Genomic DNA, 18664 nt, shown 5'->3' with positions numbered 1-18664 from the left:
AACTGGTCTTGTTTTTTAGGCTTCTCAACCGACATCTCTGGGTTCTGACAGTACCACACCTGCATCCTTGTGGACTGGTGGAATTCCCCCGAAGAGTCAAGTTACTGTGGTATCTACCTCAGCACCATCCATCACCACAACTGTTAGGCCTGTAACAACAATACCTGCAATACATCCACCTAAAACAACAGTCGTTACTAAGCCTCCAACAACGTTAAAGGCTCACGTATTACAGCTTGCAAGCAAGACCATACCCTTGCCTGTTCAACCTGCCGCTACTGCTGCTGTTAGTGCTACGGCTATTACCACGACTACCACCACTACTACAACAACGATGACAACGCAGTCAGCAGCCATGAAGCCACATCTTCATGCAGGTGTTCAGCCTATCATAAAGTCTGTGTCTGGTACGACCATTCCGTCCGCGGTTACCACAAGTACAACAACCTGCATCAAAACCTCTCAGATTCAAGCACCTGTAGTTCTGAGTGTGGCCAAGTCTGCAGTGCCAATAAATCCCAAAGCTCATCTCTTACAGGCTGTGGCAGCTAATAAGCCAGTTGTCACCTGTCAGACTACTGTGGTAACTGGTACCTCAACACAGATAGCTCCTTCCGTTACCAAAGTTCATAATCTGACATCTTCGCAGCAGCAGGCTGCAATAGTGAACACCAAGACTGTAAGTGCAGCCACACCAATAAATCCCAAAGTACATCTCCTGCAGGCAGCAGCTAAAGTGAATATGTCATCTGGAGTGTTTACCAAGACTCCTCCCATGCATCAGTCTCAGGTACAGGGTCCTGGTCGGCCATCCAGTCCACCTGCACCTAAGCCTCATGCCGCTCTCTTGGCAGTTGCAGTTGGCAAAGTGTCTGCTCCAAGTCCACCCTTGCCACAGCCACCTAAGGCCCATCATGGTTTGGCGCAACAACCAATACTAACTGGTGCTGTAGCCAGTCCACCATTGAAGGTGCCACACCATAGTAGTCAGCAGCCAATTGTTACAGGTGCCAGCAGTTCACGGGTCAATGTACCCAAAACACAGGTAAGATATATATTTTATTTTCTTTGTTTTATTTGTACGGATGCAGTGTTCTTGATCAGTTGAGTTGAGGCTTCACTTCATGCTCCCATGATCTTGGTGATACTAGCTCTTGAGAAGTTAAGGAAATATGTTATCCTGAAGAAGCCTTCTTGTTTGTATTAATATATTTGGAAAAGAAAGTAACACCAATAATTAATTCATTCCTGTCGTATCGGCCAACTTCAGACCACGTCATTTCAACTGGCTGCTTCTGGCTTTGATGTCTGTCCAGTACTGCATGCGTTCTCGGTGTCATTCTTTCCTCTCCTGTGTCCATGCCTTTCCTGTTTTTAATTTTGGCTTGTCTCAGAAACCCGGGAATGTTTGAAGTTTCTTCTTAAGTGGGAGACGCTCCTAGATGTCGTCATCTGTGATTCCCACTTCTTCAAGGTCTCTATCAACCTAATGAACCAAGCCCCTTTGATTTTCTTTTGCTGAAAGGAGGTCATCATCATCATCATCATCATCATCATCATCATCACAAAGATTAAATTCTGTTGCATAGATGTGTATTATTATCCAGTATGATACTGGGAAATGTGTGATAGCTCAAGTTTGCTAAAAGCTTTACAGACTTAAAATTTTAATACTTCGCCTCACTCGATGGAGTTTGTTTGATTTCTGTTCTCACCGGAAGGGGTTACATTCAGTCATCCTTGAAAATGAGTTTGCAGAGAATATTCAATGTCATGACTGGGACAAAGCAGGAACCATGTTAATGGGAAGGAAGAGGATAGTTCGACTGTTCATATGAAACAAACGTGCTGCCAGTGGAGAGAGAAGAATTCTTAAACATTTCATATGTACCGTTCTCTCTTGCTTGTTTTTTTCCCCTATGTTCTGCTCGTTTTTCAGCCAGACCCTGAACCTAGGGAGTAAATATTTATGTAGTAATAGGTCAGTTTTTTCAAACAATTTCTTGGATATTTGCCATTTCTTCAAATTCCTATAAGGAGCAAGGGTATGATTTCTCTGTTTTAAAGTAAAGAACATTTGTTGAAATTATACCATGTGCAGTACAGTATATGTTGATTTTATATATAAATATATATTTTTTTGTAGGTCCCTGGTGTACCAGGTGCTCTTCTTGGGCCACATGTGAAGGGGTTGATGGATCCACCTAAAGTAGAAGTATCAATGGGTGGCTGCATTGTGGTGCCAACTGCTAGTCCTCAACAACGTGGTCAAGTGATGCAGGCAGGTCTCCCAGTTCCTGCATATGAGGCTTCTTTGGTGAGTTTTGAATCGTGTAAAACAATCATAGTTATACAAGTAAAGATCCACAATTCAGGAATTATCATCAACAGCTTTCCTTAATACCCTTACTTCCCTTATTCAAATAAAGCAAATGTATATTCTATATACAAGGAATCATCAAGGCCTGAATTAAGCTATCTTCAAGAGCAATCATACATTGCCTGACAAAAGACTTGGAAGCACCCAGAATGGGAAAAGGAAATGAAATGATGTTATTTCAGTGACTACAAAATAGTCAAATTTACAAAGAACTTGGCGGTGTGAGCCCACTTATCAGTATGACGTTGCACCCCCACTCCTGGCATGAATGCATGCGCTGATTTTGTTGGGAAGGGTGTCATAAAGCTGTTGTATCCTCTCGTGTGGCAAACTGGTGCTTGATATCCTTGATACTGGCACTGGGATGGAGTTGACGTCAGAGCTGGTCCCACACATGTTCTATCGGAGACAGATTTGGGAAATTTGCTGGCTACAGAAGTACCTCAACATCACGCAGACAGTTCATAGAGACACATGCCATTTATGGATGAGCATCGTCCTGTTGAAAAATGGCTCCACAATACTTTCGCAAGAGAGGCAACACATTAGGATGCAGGATGTCCATGATGTACCACAATTAATCCACCTAAAGTAGCAGTACCAATGGGTGGATGCATTGTGGTGCCAACTGCTAGTCCTCAACAACGTGGTCAAGTGATGCAGGCAGGTCTCCCAGTTCCTGCATACAAGGCTTCTTTAATTAATTATTATTATCACTGTCAGCCGTGACCTGAAGTCATACCCGATGGCTCCCCACACCATGATGCCAGGTGTAACACTGTTGTGCCTCTCGAAAACATTGGAAGAATGCGACCTCTCCCCAGGTCGCTGCCATACTCGCAGACGAAGGTCGTCTGGGGTAGTGGAGAACCACGATTCATTGTTGAACACAATGCAATGCCATTCATCAGCAGTCCATGCTTTCCGGCTACTGCTTGTCTCTGATCAGTGGTACGGGATGACATAGAATGTTGCAGGGAGTCCATTACTTGTTCTTGGATGCCAAGCACAGATGTGAAGAGGTTATGATGTGCTTAGCGCACAAAACAGCGATCCTCCCTTGTGGTCGGATGCGGTCGACTGGAACCTTGATGACGAGTATGCTTTCCCTCACATTCCAACATCGGACCACTATCACATTAAATGCCTCACAAATCTGGATATTGCACAATTCGACCAGCCGGCCAAATGGAGACCCACAATGAGGCCCCTTTCAAAGGTGCTGATAAGGCTGTCTCACATGAGTACATGACATCTTTGTGTCCTTCACAGCGATCACTCAATATGTGACAAAGGAGAATTGGAAAGAATGTTCCTCCTGATCAACACAGCTCTATTTATATGCATAAACAACATTCAGTACTAGTTTCGGCTCTCTTTTTTTTTTTTTTTTTTTTTTTTTGCCATCTTCAGCTTAATACATACATAAATAAAAACTTAAAACACAATTTAGCATACATTCAAATTTATTGAACAAACATATAGTAAAAGATGGGAGGAGGAGGAGGGAGTTAACATGATACCCATTTTAACACATAGTTCGTTAAAATTTAATTAAAGTTTGTATGAATCTATCATTTCTCTTTCTTGCTGATATATATTAATACATCAATGCATGTGAAAATAATTAAAAACTAGGATTGTTTATGGCTGAAAAAGGGCTGAAACTAGTACTGAGTGAAGTTGTGCTGATCAGGAGGAACATTATTTTCAATTCTTCTTTGTCATTGTATAAATCATCAACATGGAGATGAAATTAATAAATTATGTTCACTCAATATATGACGCCGTCCATGCCCCTTGCGTACCTTACCAGGCCTGCTAACAACATGAACAACACTAATGCACTCTGGTGGCCATTCTATCTTCCACAGAGAATTGCAACTCTAATCATTTACATACCTGCCAATGGTTTGTAAATGTACAAAGTTACATTGACATCTGACCATTTCTTCTGGGTGCTTCAAATTTTTTGTCAGGCAGTGTACATTTTTTCTTTTACACTGCTCTATTTACAGTATTCTAAGAAAGTAACTTTTCCTTCCATCAGTGAAATGAATAATTAATTTCTTTAAATATTAATGTGGTGTTCTTTTACGAGTGTGTCTTCAACCATGTTCTCATGAGATAAGCTACTGCTCTTCAAGTATTCCCTACATTTTTATTATAGCCCAGTGGCCAGGTCATATAATGAGAGGGGGTGGTTACTTGAAAAAAGGTCATGTAGTTTTGGATTTTGGATATGTTGTTTGTATCTAGGCCCTTATTAAAAATCCAAGTTTTCTAATTTGGCACGCCTGAGATCCCTTCCGTACAAACCCCCTCCCCCCCCCCCCCCCCCCTTTGTGTCACCTTTTTTTTTTTTTTTTTGCTCAAAAACTCTTTATTAGTGCATCCTACAAAAAAGTACTCTTATCATTTTTTGTAGAGCACAAAATTTGCTACAATTTCTTCCCATAACAAACCTCATAGTTAACAAATTACAGAGCTTTAAATCACAATATGTTTCCAATGTTAAAGAAATCTACCACTAAAATACAGTGCCGATCATCCTAACGGCTTATTGGTTCAATTTAAGGATATTTTTGGTATTTTGTGCCATATGTTGGATATCTGCATAAAGAGTTACAAATAAGACCACAATACATGGAATATACACTGAGGAATGTAGAATATGGAAATTTTGGCAATATGTTTGTCGAGGTGACATATTAAATTGATTAAAGGTACAAGACTACAGGTTAATATCCGTGGGAGAAAAGCCGTCGCAAATGTGCCATGCTGGTCCATTAATAATTGGTGTAATTGCGTGACTGTGCATTTAACATGCTTTTAGGGCATTCAGAAAGTCGGAAGCTATTCCTGACCAAATTGGAAAAACAGGTGAGAAATTTTTCATTGCCTTGTTTGGTGGGGACACGATTACTTAAACTCTTGATTATCTACACTGTCAGTTTTCTGAAAAGTCTGTGATTAAAAGTGAGTTTCACCTTGCTAGACTGCCACCAACGCGAGATGCAGCCTGGTATCACACATTACACACATATCATCAAGTCCAAACACGGATTAGGGAGGGAAAATAACTCTTTGCATTGTGCTGGATGACAGGCAGGTAAGCACTATTTTCTATTAATAAAAACTGCTGCACTAGTTTTGTTGCTACAGACAAATTTTTGGCAATGTAAGAAAGGTGGTGCTAAGATCTGCAGCTGCAGAAAGGCTGATTTGCATTGCTCTATTACTTGTAATTGCTGTGGACAATCATGCCTAAATGCTCCCGAGATTATTACAATGATGACATATAGGAAGAAGCGGTTTCGATAATCGATCAGATGATCGTAGAAGAAAATGAAGACGTTGAACCTTTTAAATTTATATAGAAGGTGATGAAAGTGACTACAGATAGAATCAAAAGATCAAGTCTACAGTTCCTATACATTTTTCTACAAAACATTCTGTTTGCAGGTATGCGTCATTATTTATTATTTGTATTTTTGTACATACTGGGTGGGTGGTCCACCAGGCCCTTGTGATCCAGTTTTGTGCATTCATTCACATTTACTACAATTCTGAAAAACATAGGTCCCTCTCCCTAAACCGGGGTAATATAACGAGATGCATGATTACAGGCTAGAAGACAGTAGGAATCGTGAGCGCCACTATTAATTCATTATGCGTACCCTGAATGAACCCATAAAACAAGTATAGATACGCAGAACACGTACTTTCAAACAGGAGGTGGACGCACTGACCAGGAGCGCGGTACTGTATAGGCTGGGAAGTGGGCACCGTAGGTCAAGTGTCGCAGTAGCTGACATGGCAAGCGGGCGGGGAGATTGGTGATATTGGACAGTGCTCAAGGTAGGAGGTTCGAATCCAACATAATAACAGCCAGTTGCTTGGGATGTGGTAAGGGTGCATACTTGATAGCTTCCAAGGACTGATTTGTTTATTTGACCCTGTAAAAGACCGTATGTATCGTTGCATTGGGTATGGTGCTGGGTTGGGCGAGGATGTGGAGATGATGGTCTGTGGCCAGAATAGACAGGGAAGTGGGCACCGTAGGTCAAGTATCGCACTAGCTCGCGTGGCTAGCCCACTGTAGGATGTGCGATAGTTGACAGTGCTCGAGGGTTAGAAGGTTCAAGTCCCATGCAGGCATTTTTTTAAAAGCCAGTTGCCTGGGATATGGCAAGGTTGTATACTTAATACCAGTATTTTTCACAGACCGATTTGTTTATTAGGCCCTGAAAAGGGCCATTGGTATAGATCTGGGTCGATATAGGCTAGGAAACATGTGACAGGATTTCAGTTATCCATGTCGTTTAACGCAGCACCTGCTCAAACTGACGACCTCCGTGGTCGATACAGAGCTGTGTGTGATGTTGTAAAGACTGTCTGGCCCGTTGCAACATCTCTGGCGAAATGAATCAGCATGCCTCTGTGATGAGCTGCGTAAGGTGATAAGGACTGGCTGGCTCCTGTGCATACACCAGTTGTTTTATAGGGCCCCACAGAAAAAAATCGAGGGGCGTAAGATCGGGCAAGGAAACAGGTCCTCCCCTTCGTATCCATTTATCAGGATGCGTCGCATGGAGATGGTTCCGGACGACCAACGCTGCGTGCGGTGGAGCTCAGTCATGTTGAAACCACATCCTGCAGCAGTTATGGAGTGGCACATGTTCCAAAAACTGTGGTAGTTCATCTTCGAGAAACCGAAGGTAGCTTTGGCTGGTCAGATGACCCTCAAAGAAAGGGGGACCGATGAGGTGATCACCCATGATTCCACACCATACATTCATGCCCCACTGTACCTGAAAAGCTGTCTGTTGCACCCAATGGCGATTATTCACACTCCAGTAATGCATATTATGGCGATTAACAGTTCTATTGTTGTGGAATCATGTTTCATCCATAAATAAGAGTGTCGCTAGAAAACCAGGATCAGTGTCCACATCCTGTAGGGTCCATTGACAGAACGCCCAGAAGATGGTTTTCCGTGGTTTCCCATTTTCACACCAGGCAAATGCTGGGTCTGTACCTTAATTAAGGCCACGGTTGCTTCCTTCCAACTCCTAGGCCTTTCGTATCCCATCGTTGCCATAAGACCTATCTGTGTCGGCGACGTAAAGCCACTAGCTAGCATTGACAAAACGCCACTCAGGCATCGAAATCATGACCACGCAGCTCCTGGTGTAAGTACAGATCACACGGGTGAAACCGGTGGGTATGCAATCTCGGTTGATGTTCGTCTCCTGTGCAATGGCCTGTGTGTTAGTATGAGGGTTACGCTGGATAGCGTCAAACATGACCTCTTCATTGTCATCAGACATCACGGGATGATCTTGAACAGGCGGTGTCCTTCCCAGGGAGCATCTTTCCACACTCCGAAATGTCATGCCCGTCGGTTGTCGTCTATCCGAATAGTGTTCTTGGTTCAGGCGTTGTTCCTGTTATGCATTATGTCCGGCTTCTCAATCGATAAGTAACATATCCACATACTTGTCGCTGGAATACATCCTCGTCCAACCCAGCACAATACCCAATGCAACGATACATATGGTCTTTTACAAATCAGTCCTTGGAAGCTATCAAGTATGCAGCCTTACCACATCCCAGGCAACTGGCCGTGAAACAAAAATTCTTCTGTGGGATTCCAACCTCCTAGCTCGAGCACTCTCCATTACCCCATATCTCCTCGTGCACTTGCCATGTGAGCTACTGCGACACTTGACCTATGGGGGCCCACTTCCCAGCCTATACAGTACCTCGCTCCTAGTCTGTGCGTCCACCTCCTGTTTTAAAGTACGTGTTCTGCATATCTACTTGTTTTATGGATTTATTTGAGGTACTCATAATGAATTAATAGTGGCGCTAACGATTCCTGCTGTCTTTTAGCCCGTAAACACGGAACTCATTATACTGTATTACCCCGTTTTAGGGAGAGGGACCGATGTCTTTTAGAAAATTGTGAAGGGATGCATAAAACTGGATCACAAGGGGCTGGTGGACCCACATGGTATATTTATAATTGGGATACACTGTTATTTAGTTTTGTTTTTAAATTGAACAAATTTATTTTTGTTTAATTGTATGCCTTATTTGTAAATGTATTCTTTGAGCCAATTCATATATATATTCCATATGTTGTGGTCTTATTTGTAAAATTTTAATGCTCATATCTAACATATGGCTACAAAGTGTCACTCATTTCATCCTTACTTCGAACCAGTAAACCACTAGGATGATGGACACTGTGTTTTAGTGGCAGTTTTCATTAATTTGAAGCTCTGTATTTTGGTGACTGTGAGGTTTAGAAAAAATATGTAATGGGAGTAAATTGTAGCAAATTTTGTGCTTTACAAAAAACGATAGTACTTTTTTTGTAGGTTGCACTGTCGTGACAGACAGGATTAGAGCTTATAGGTGAGCTCTTAGGAAAAATCAGATTGGTTGGAAGGTTGTTTGGATCGTTCCCGAGCGGTTGGAACGTATAGGTTGGGAAGTTTCAACTAAGGTGCAGATCAGGAGGAAGACGAAGTGGATTCCCACGAAGTTAATATATTCTGATACTGAAGGTTGACTACAATATGTACACTATGTACAATATAAAATAAAGACTTATGTTGGCAAGTCTTGAGCGAGAAGTCTGTCTACTAGTCGTCCGTTGAAGTATATAATACTTATTATTATTATTACTGATTGCGTAATCGTCCTACCGACCGGCAGGGATTCTGCTGACAACTGGTCCGCGAAGTGAATAGTAGAAGCCCTGAATAAGGGCTTACTTGCCTTTATATAGCCTCCGGGGCCAACGCCCAATGTTCTCGAAGCTTGTCGTAACCTGCGTACGTGACTGCTTCATCTTTCGAGATTCTGGCCAATCAGAGCCCGTGTCCAAAAGACCTTTCTAGTATATTCTACTGCGTCTATGCGGCTGAACCATGCCCTGTCAACATGAGTCACTTCCTGTATGACAAACTTCTCTGCTACTCAAGATTTCCTAACATGTACGAAACATGATTTCCACTCTTAACTGACTATTCAGTTCCATGAATATAATTATTTTACATCTTTTAATTATTATCAGGTACGCCCATTAGGTATGCTTATACCTGACTCCTAGCCTCTTATGACAGGCTAATTCCTAATATATCAGGTACAGCTATTCCTCCTACGTTCCCTGGGTTCGATCCTCGGAGGGAATAGCAGTCCTGGGTTCAAGTCCCTGGGAGGACACGACACCTCCCTCCCCTAGGGAGAAATGAATGCAAACATCTCTTGCATTCATTTCGCTACTCTCAAACTGTATTCTTTACAGCTTATGAATTACAACCTTTTGGAGCTTGCTCTCCTACTAGTGGGACTACGCTGTGCCAATATCTCTTCCGGTAACACCCTTGATTCCGGTGTTTCTATTAATTCTAACTCTGATTGCAAATCAGGCTTACTGGGGGCCCTTCCAGTAGCCCTGTGTTGCTTAAATTGGACGGTAATGTCTTCGTCCGATACCCTTGCCTTACTGTTGGCAGTAATTACATTTTGATAGATACAGAGATTGGGGCAGCGTTCCTTGTAGTCCTCAATACACTTGGGTTTATACTTACAACTTTTACAACAGCCACAACAACAACACAATATTACTATCATTATGGTTAAAACACTCCAAGTTACAATTTGGTACACACTTACATATTTTAACGCTATATTATGCTTGAGTTCAGTCTCTTGCTGTTGCACTAAGCGTTCGACTTCGCTTACTTTCTGACTTGTCCATTTCAGATCGTTTACATGATTTAATAAGTTACCTACAGTCACTTTGTTTAACTCAGGAATCTCACTGAGTTTTATATTACTATAACTTGATTCACAACAATCATATTCCAACGCAATTTCTGGTATAATGTCCTTTTTCATGGTGGAGTTTATACTCCCAGAACTTTGTATCTTACTATGTACAGAATATACAGTACACAATTCCATGAAACTTATTATACCTAGGCCATACAATTTTACATCACTAGTTGATTCCTTACAAATGCATGTCACTTGGGTTTCATTAGGGGATATGTAAATGTATTTATTATCATTCACAGGGATCCAAGTGAGCTCGAAAATTGGCAATACCCTCTTTTCACAGTCTTCGGGAAGGTGATTTACACCTGTTAACAAACTAATTATACAAGGTCTCTTGGTAATTACATTTCTTAGAGGAAAATTATATTTACACAACCTTTGATTGTCCTCTATTAATTTGCACTCTTGCACTTGTTCCTTACCTAGTTGTGCGTAAGTTTGCTTCTCTTTGTCTAAGATTACATACTCTTTTTCTTCCTGTAGGTATACAAAATGGTTGGGATTGTTCTTTATTTTCGTAGGGAAGGGAACACATTTATATAGGGAATATTTAATTCCGTTTGTCAATGGAAGCTTTAAAATATATACCAAAGAGTCTTTTGTTAGGTACACGCTCACTGTTGAAATTTGATATGTGAGATACCCATAACTTTCTCTTATCTCTATTGGCAGGTCATAACCTTTGGGAAATTCCCCTTGTACCTTCTTGTAAGCCTTTAAAATATCATCTGGACTAAGTATTCGTACTTGTACTAGCCCTAACCGAGCATTTATAATACTATCTAAAATTATCTGATAGTGCTCATGCAGCTAAAGTAACACACCTTGTAATTCAATCAGGTGCTGAATTAACAGTATCTGCAATTCCGAATGTCGGAAAGCCTCTGAAATTTGTTTAGTTGCTCACAATTACCACTGAATTTATCTCATTCACGGCAATATCATTCCGTGTGTTAATAACATTAACATGTCCAATAGTGTCCTGGTTATGGTATCTACTACGTGGATTAATTCACGTTTATCTCGCCTGCCTTTCATGTCTGTCTATCCCTTTGAAAATGTCCTATTGTATCCCTTATCCCAAAATGAGGAAAGCAACGGAAGCTCTCTCATGCTTCTTGCTCTAGCGCGCCTCTTCAATGGCATTTAGGCCGTCTACAGTAATTACGGTGGATCCTTCGAGGATCCAATCAGCCTTCGGGCTGAATACTCAACACATCTACACGAACCCATCTATTACATGTCAATTCCTTCTTTGATATAGTGCACAAAATTGTGTCCGATTTAGGTTCTCATGGCTACGATATACAATTCAGATAACCGATTTAATTTTACTAATCACTGTCGCGCACAGTTCTGTTTCTCTCTTCTTTCCGCAGTACACGCCTGCTGGCTTGCTGTATGGGTTATCTCTAAGTCTAACGGTGCTGTCTTATCAACATCAAAGTCGCTGTCTCTGACCGCTTATTGGACACCATGCATGCTTGGCCGTGCTGGCCCGCAAGTCAATACATCTTATCTTCTGGCAATGCTGACATAACATTGTCTTACGCTTGTCTTACGTTTAAGTTAGATAATCTCAACACTAAGGTGTTAATACAATAGGTCATCACTATTCCTTTCCAAATGATATCCGAATAACTCTACGGAGATTATTGTCTATACTGACCGCACGCTGGCTCGCGGAGCCAGGGTCTCGGGTTCGGTTTTATCCTATGAGTGTGGTTTTCAACTCATTTTCATCTCACGGCAATCTTCGGTATCATGAGTCCTAAGTTCGCAAGAACCTTTTCCAATATGCTATTGGATGCAGATTATGGTTCTTCTTACCTGGCTTATCCATAAGCACTCAGGTAACTACCCGCCTTACGGGGTCTTCTCAAGGGGTGACTCCCGGCCGAGGGTGGCTCACCTTCTGCCTTCAACATCCTCTGATAGGAGACATAGCGTTGCCGGCCCAGGGTAACGGGTATGTAATTTGAAGGTCAGAATTTTACCTTGAGGATAACGTCTTATGGGACATACATTCTCCAGTTATTCGCTGTGCGCAGAGTGGCACAGAGTAACCGTGCATGGAGCTTGATCTAAGGGTGTAAGATTTTGCACCCAGGAATGATTGGATACTTCCAATATTTTATGCAGAGTGGCATATGATGCCTTGGTATGGATTCATTATAATTCATGTCCACAGTATGACTTTTTTAACAACAGCAAAACCTGGTTGTAGTTCACAACCTTTCTCTAGGTGGGTTTCTGCGCTTGCAGATATCACACCTCCTTGAGTAGCCACCGGCTCAATGGTGACATACCCCAGGTGGAATCCGTCCCAAGGGATTCACACCTCCCATAGGGCGCCCACACTTGTGCTAAGACAAAATGTAAGGCCGCTCCCTATGAGGATCCATTTGTCGCCTCCTACGACAAGCTGGATCGGCTGTGGTGCTATTCTGGTATACAGGACTACTTATGTTGATCCCCGGCACCACACGGGGTTTTTCCGTGTGCCTTACTACAGGACTCATTCTATTCCTTCCTTCGTGAGAGCATTACCGTGTATTTGACCGTATTGTTTAATTTCTTAACACCGATTTGTGACTCTGTGACTGTACCTATTCGCAATTTCCTACCTTTCATATTAGTGAATTTTGTGTAGCCTTTTCTCTATCCTGCCCGTTCAATAAAATATTATGCTGCGTATTAGCAATGTTCCTATTAACTCTGAACTAAATTGTAAGCCTTCTGCTTTCACTACATGAGTGAGCCTTGTGCTCAGCTCAAGACCTCGTGGGTCAAGTTTGGCGAGGGTTGACATCTAGACTCACAGCCTCGCCACTGTGGTCTTTCTGACGGGTACTGAGGATCGTGCACTGTTTGACGTCCCGTACCAATAATCCTTGGTTCTGGAATTTCTAGGTTAAATTTCTAACATCGGTATCCCTAATTTGGCACGTGACTTGACAGGGTATTTCATACTAACCTTATCAGCAGTCATCGAAAGTTCACAATGCCGTTGAGGTAAAGGGAGTGTGTTTACCGCGGCCGAAATCAGAACCAAATACAACTATTTATGCCCGTTTCTAATCAATATAGAGCTTCAATCTATTTTTATGAACAGTGGTCCGTTTTCCTCGCTTATTCAGCTCCAGTGTGCAGTTCACACCATTTACCCTTATGACCTTATAGGGGCCTTGATATGGTGGCGATAACTTTGATTTGCTACGCCCTCGTCTTAGAGCATCATTACGGAGCAATACTAGGTCTCCTTCCTTAAAGGAAACTTCGTTCTGTGATTCATCGTACCTACACTTCTCTTGCTCTTTACTCTTAATTAGAGTTTTCCTGGCTAATTCGTGACTCTCCTGGAGTCGTTGTGTTAATTCTTCTACCACATTCTGATATTCATTGTAAGTTGGCTCAGGTTTTCTCTGTAGTACGCCTGGAATATTGGCCTTTCTTCCGAATATCAATTCAAATGGTGTGTAACCAGTGCTAGTATGTTTGGTAGTATTATACACAAACATAGCCATTGGGAGATACTTATCCCAGTCATTCTGAGAGCTACACACATAATGTCTCAGAAATTCACCTAGCACTCTATGTGACCTTTCTAGGCTTCCGTTTGATTGTGGACGGAAAGCGGCTGTGTGTACCTTCTTAATCCGTAGGGTTCGACACAGTTTCTTAAACATGTCCGCCATGAAATTCGCACCTTGATCTGTTAAGATCGTTCCTGGTATTCCAAAAATACTGATCACACTATTTATCAGTGTTCTGGCTACTGTTTCTGTAGTCTGATCTGGCATTGCACTCACGACCAGGTACTTCGATAACTGGTCCTGACAGGTGAGTATATATCGATTTCCGGCCTCTGTTAAGTCTAGAGGGCCTACGATATCTAATGAGACCTTATCAAACACTGTCGCTGGAGTGTCTGTTATTACCATTGGGGCTTTCACTTCTGGCCCGGTAATCTTATTCTTTTGGCAAGAAGGACATGAACGAATATAGTTTTCTATGTCCTTGTGCATCCCATCCCACTGGATGTGGTCTTTCACCCTAGCATACGTTCTGGTAATGCCTTGGTGACCTCCGACCAGCGAAGCATGCGCTTCTTCGATTATGTCCCGTTTTTCCTGCTCTGTTAGCTCAGCCTTCGATTTGCTTATAGCAGGCGTTCCTACCTCATTCTCAGGCTCTGTCACCTCTACCGAAGCGTCCTCGGATTCAGAGCTGAGTCTGTCTGTCTGCTTACTTTCCCCGTTCGACCTAGTGTTAGGAGTCGACGTCCTTTCGTTATTTCGTTCCCCATTGCCTGCCATGTTTGGCTCTTGGCCTCCAGAGCTAACTATTCTCACTTCCTGTTCAGAGGTAGCAGGAATTCTACTCAGAGCATCTGCGTTGCAATTACGCTTGCCCTCCTTATACACGATATCAAAATCGTATTCGGCTAACTTAAGCCTAAATTTCAGTAGCCTAGAGGATGGGTCTCGTACACTGAAAACCCACTTTAATGGTTTATGGTCGGTCACAACTGTGAAATGACGTCCAAACAAATAAGGACGAAAATATTTCACACCGAATACAATGGCCAATGCTTCTCTTTCAGTGGTACTGTAGTTTCTTTCTGCTTTATTTAGTGTCCTACTAGCATACGCCACCGGTAAATCCTTGCCTAGCGGACCCTGAGACAGTATAGCACCTAGCGCTTCCCCACTTGCGTCTGTGGTTAAAATGAATGGCTTCTCAAAGTCAGGGTACTGTAAAACTGGTTTTTCAATGAGTTTCTGCTTCAGTACCTGGAACGCATGTTCCTGCTGTTCTGTCCACACATACGGTACGTCCTTCTTTAGGAGTTCGTACAGTGGCTTCGCTATCTTACTATAATTAGGTATGAACCTGCGGTAATAACCTGACAACCCTAAAAATCCCTTCAACTGTTTCGTGGTGGTGGGTTGTGGAAAATCCCTCACTGCTTGGGTTTTCCTTTCATCGGGTTGGACTCCGTCCTTCGTAATGACGTGACCTAGGAATGTGACTTCAGTTCGTAAGAACTCGCACTTGTCCGGTCCTAATTTTAAGTTGGCTTCTCTTAGCCGTTCCAATACGTCTCGTAGCTTCTGGTTATGGTCATCTATCGAGCTACCATACACGATGACGTCATCTAAATAACAGAGGCACTTTATGCCTTCTAGGCCTGTTAATACGGTTTTCATTAACCGCGTGAACGTCGCGGGACTGTCCTTGAGCCCCATGGGCATTCTTAAGTACTCGTAATGCCTCCCTAGTGCAGAGAATGCGGTCTTTTCTCTGTCTTCTGGCTTCAACATGACCTGATGATAGCCATGAGCCAAATCCATGGTGGAAAAGTATCGGGCCTTTCCTAAAGCATCTAATATCTCCGTAATTAACGGAAGCGGGTACGCTGTACCGATTGTAATGCGGTTGAGCTCACGAAAATCAACTACCAGACGGTACTTTTGCTTCCCAGAGGCGTCCATTTTCTTGGGGATCAAAAGTATGGGCGAGGACCACGGAGAAGTAGAAGGAGCTATAATTTGATCATTCAGCATTTTATCGATTTGTCTACCTATCTCCTCTTTCTGGGCTTCGGGCAATCTATATTGCCGTAAATGTATGGGAGGTTGATCCGCGGGTGTCGGAATGGCATGTTGCAGCACATCCGTGTGCGTCAACTTATCACCTTCTAAGTAAAACACATCTTGGTAGGCGGTACAGATCGCACATATCTCTTCGCGATCTTTAGGCGCTAAGTGGTCTAAACGCAACTGTTCTCGCAATCTTTGAGCCCTGGATTTGGTGACGGGAGACCTGATCTCCACTTGTTCACCACTGACATTATTATTATTATTACTACTGCCATTCCTCGAGTGCTCTTGCGTTCCGCTGCTTGTTCTAGATAAGGCGGCTCGCTCAACCGTATTTACTACAGTGGTTAATTCAGCTGTCTCTTTCCCTACAGCATGAAGTTCTACCACTGGACTCAATAATCTCCAAGCCTTATCAGTAGTGTTCAACATACTGACAATAGCCGTGTAATCTTCCGACTTGGTCAAGCACTCTGCTAAGTAAACGCCCGGTCTTACTTCTTGCTTTTCAACAAGGCCTTCGGCATTATTCTTATCTACTTCGATAGCCACTATCTTTTCGGTTCGGGGTTCCAAAGTGACCCATACGGCTTCTCGTGCACCAAAGGGATATTTCTTTCCTGCTATTAGCGCATAACCGTCCTGGTAATTTAATATGCTATTATGCAGGATATCCTTCCCAATGATCCCATCTTGCTTCAGATTGAAATCATTGTCTACCAGGTGGAAATCTAGGATTTTTCCTCCTATCGGGATTCGAACTTCCCCCTTCGTGAATACTACGTCTCCACTGATGCCTTTCAGCTGGAGGATCTCCTTTCGATTCACGAAAACGTCCTTAGGTGCACACTTTTCCTTAATGAGAGATACATCACTACCTGTATCTATTAAAAATCTAGTAGGGATCTTCTGACCGGCTAAATCTATTAAGATTGAGCCTTCTGTCTTAGGTAATTCTGTTGTGGCGGGACTTGATACCTTCGGGGTTGTCACAGCAGTCCCTTGCTCGTGACCCCTTGTTAGTTTAACGTGTCCCGGGTATTGAACCAACAGTCCTTGCTATCATGAGACCATCGCTTACATATTTTACACCGTGTCTTATTAGGACTATTCGGCTTGTCTTGGCTGTTTTGTGTTACACCAGCCTGAGTTACTACCTTCCGACTCTTTCCTTGAGGGCTAACTTGTGCCTCTTGGCTTGGCTTGCCCTTTCCTTGAGGGCTAACTTGAGCCGTTCGGCTTGGCTTGGCGGTGCATTGCCACCGCAAATGGCCTTGCCTCCCACAGGCATAACACCGCTTACGAGTGCATCCACGGTCCTTATTTCGTCGTGGGCACTCGGGCCTCTTATGGCCCACTTCATTGCACTCATAGCATCGTATGACGGGCTCAGATGGCCCCTTACGATTTCCTGCTCCCTGCGCATGCTGGGATTGTACCCTGATTGGTACTTTCGTAGACCTGACTATCCTTACTTCCCCGGTAGTAGGTTTCTCTTGGTCTCTTAGTTTCCTTCTACATTCTCGCTCCTTGTGGCCTAGCTTTTTGCAGTACGTGCACTTAGGAGCCGGTGTGTCGGACTTGGTTCTTGGCCGTTCGCACTCTTTTGCGATATGGCCCTCTTGCTTACAGTTGAAGCAAGTTACTAATACGTTTCGGGATTTGCCTTGCTTATTTCCCGTTGCCTGACGTCGCCCTAAATTGCCCTTAAAGCTGCCCTTTGTAGGCACTACCTGCCAACCTTCCTTACGAGGGGTTCTAACCGGTTGTGGCTTGTACAGGGCTTCACGCTCTTCCTGAGAGAGCAGTAATGCCTCTTCCTGCCGGGCTGTACTTACAGCCTCTTCGAAAGTTCTAGGATCTCTGTCTTGCACCTTGTGCTGGATCCTCCTATTTCGGAGCCCTTGAGTGAAACCGGCTATTGCTATTTTAACTATAATTCGGCGCTGATATTCGCGGCCTTCTATCGGTTCTTCCTCTAAGATCGCGTTTCTGAACATGACTACTATTTCCTCGACCTCGTGAGCCCATTCCGCGACGGAATTCTTAGTCCCTTGCTTGGACTGAAATAGTTTGCATAAATATAGTTCAAACGTACCTTGTTTGCCATAGTATTCCCATAACGCGTTCTTTGCGTTTCTCCAATTTATAATATCCCCCCGTGATAGTAACTTCTCGCGAGCTGGACCCGTTATCTTCGTTAGGATGTATTTAAAGAATAATCCTTTCTCATTAGGTCTTACCATGCAATGTGCGGCTTCTACATTTGCAATAAATTCGCGGAGGCGTTCCGGCTTACTGCCGTCAAATTCATGACCGATTAACTTATGGCCTTCTGATGCCGATATAAACAATCGTTCCTCTGCATGCACACTACCCGTATCCGAACCTGCGTCACTGATATTATCTACCAGGTTACCCGTTACATTTGACTCTGCCATTAGTGAAGAGAAAATTATAAGCACTCACCCTTAAGGTTGATCGGTGCTAAAGATGGGCTGGATCCTCGGTCTCTGGACGCTGTCTGCTACCGCGCGCTGGGCTGGTTCAGTAGGCTGCTGTCGAGCTGCTGCTGCTGGCACCTCTCACTGGAACGGGAACTCTGCTGGGCCGTTACTTCTTTCTTGAGCTAAGCCTCTTCTGCGGGGCTTTCAAATAGATCGTCTCCTTCTCTGCTGAGGTTGTCTGCTTCCCACCTCACAGCTGCACACCAAAAATTTTTTTGTCTTCTGTCGTGACAGACAGGATTAGAGCTTATAGGTGAGCTCTTAGGAAAAATCAGATTGGTTGGAAGGTTGTTTGGATCGTTCCCGAGCGGTTG

At 43.2% G+C, this 18664-nt stretch overlaps 1 protein-coding gene across 1 annotated transcript in view; it reads left to right on the top strand.

The window, feature by feature from the left end:
- Window positions 1-18664, top strand: part of LOC136858762 (protein split ends) — a 438081-nt gene that overhangs the window by 382200 nt on the left and 37217 nt on the right. Inside the window, exons 17-19 of the mRNA XM_068225686.1 lie at window positions 20-1045; window positions 2147-2317; window positions 17482-17484. Of these exons, the coding sequence (XP_068081787.1) occupies window positions 20-1045; window positions 2147-2317; window positions 17482-17484 (1200 nt within the window). The remainder of the gene's footprint in view (window positions 1-19; window positions 1046-2146; window positions 2318-17481; window positions 17485-18664) is intronic.

This window comes from Anabrus simplex, chromosome 1, assembly GCF_040414725.1.
Source record: "Anabrus simplex isolate iqAnaSimp1 chromosome 1, ASM4041472v1, whole genome shotgun sequence".
Taxonomy (NCBI): Eukaryota; Metazoa; Arthropoda; class Insecta; order Orthoptera; family Tettigoniidae; genus Anabrus; species Anabrus simplex.
This window is presented reverse-complemented; position numbering and strand designations above follow the sequence as displayed.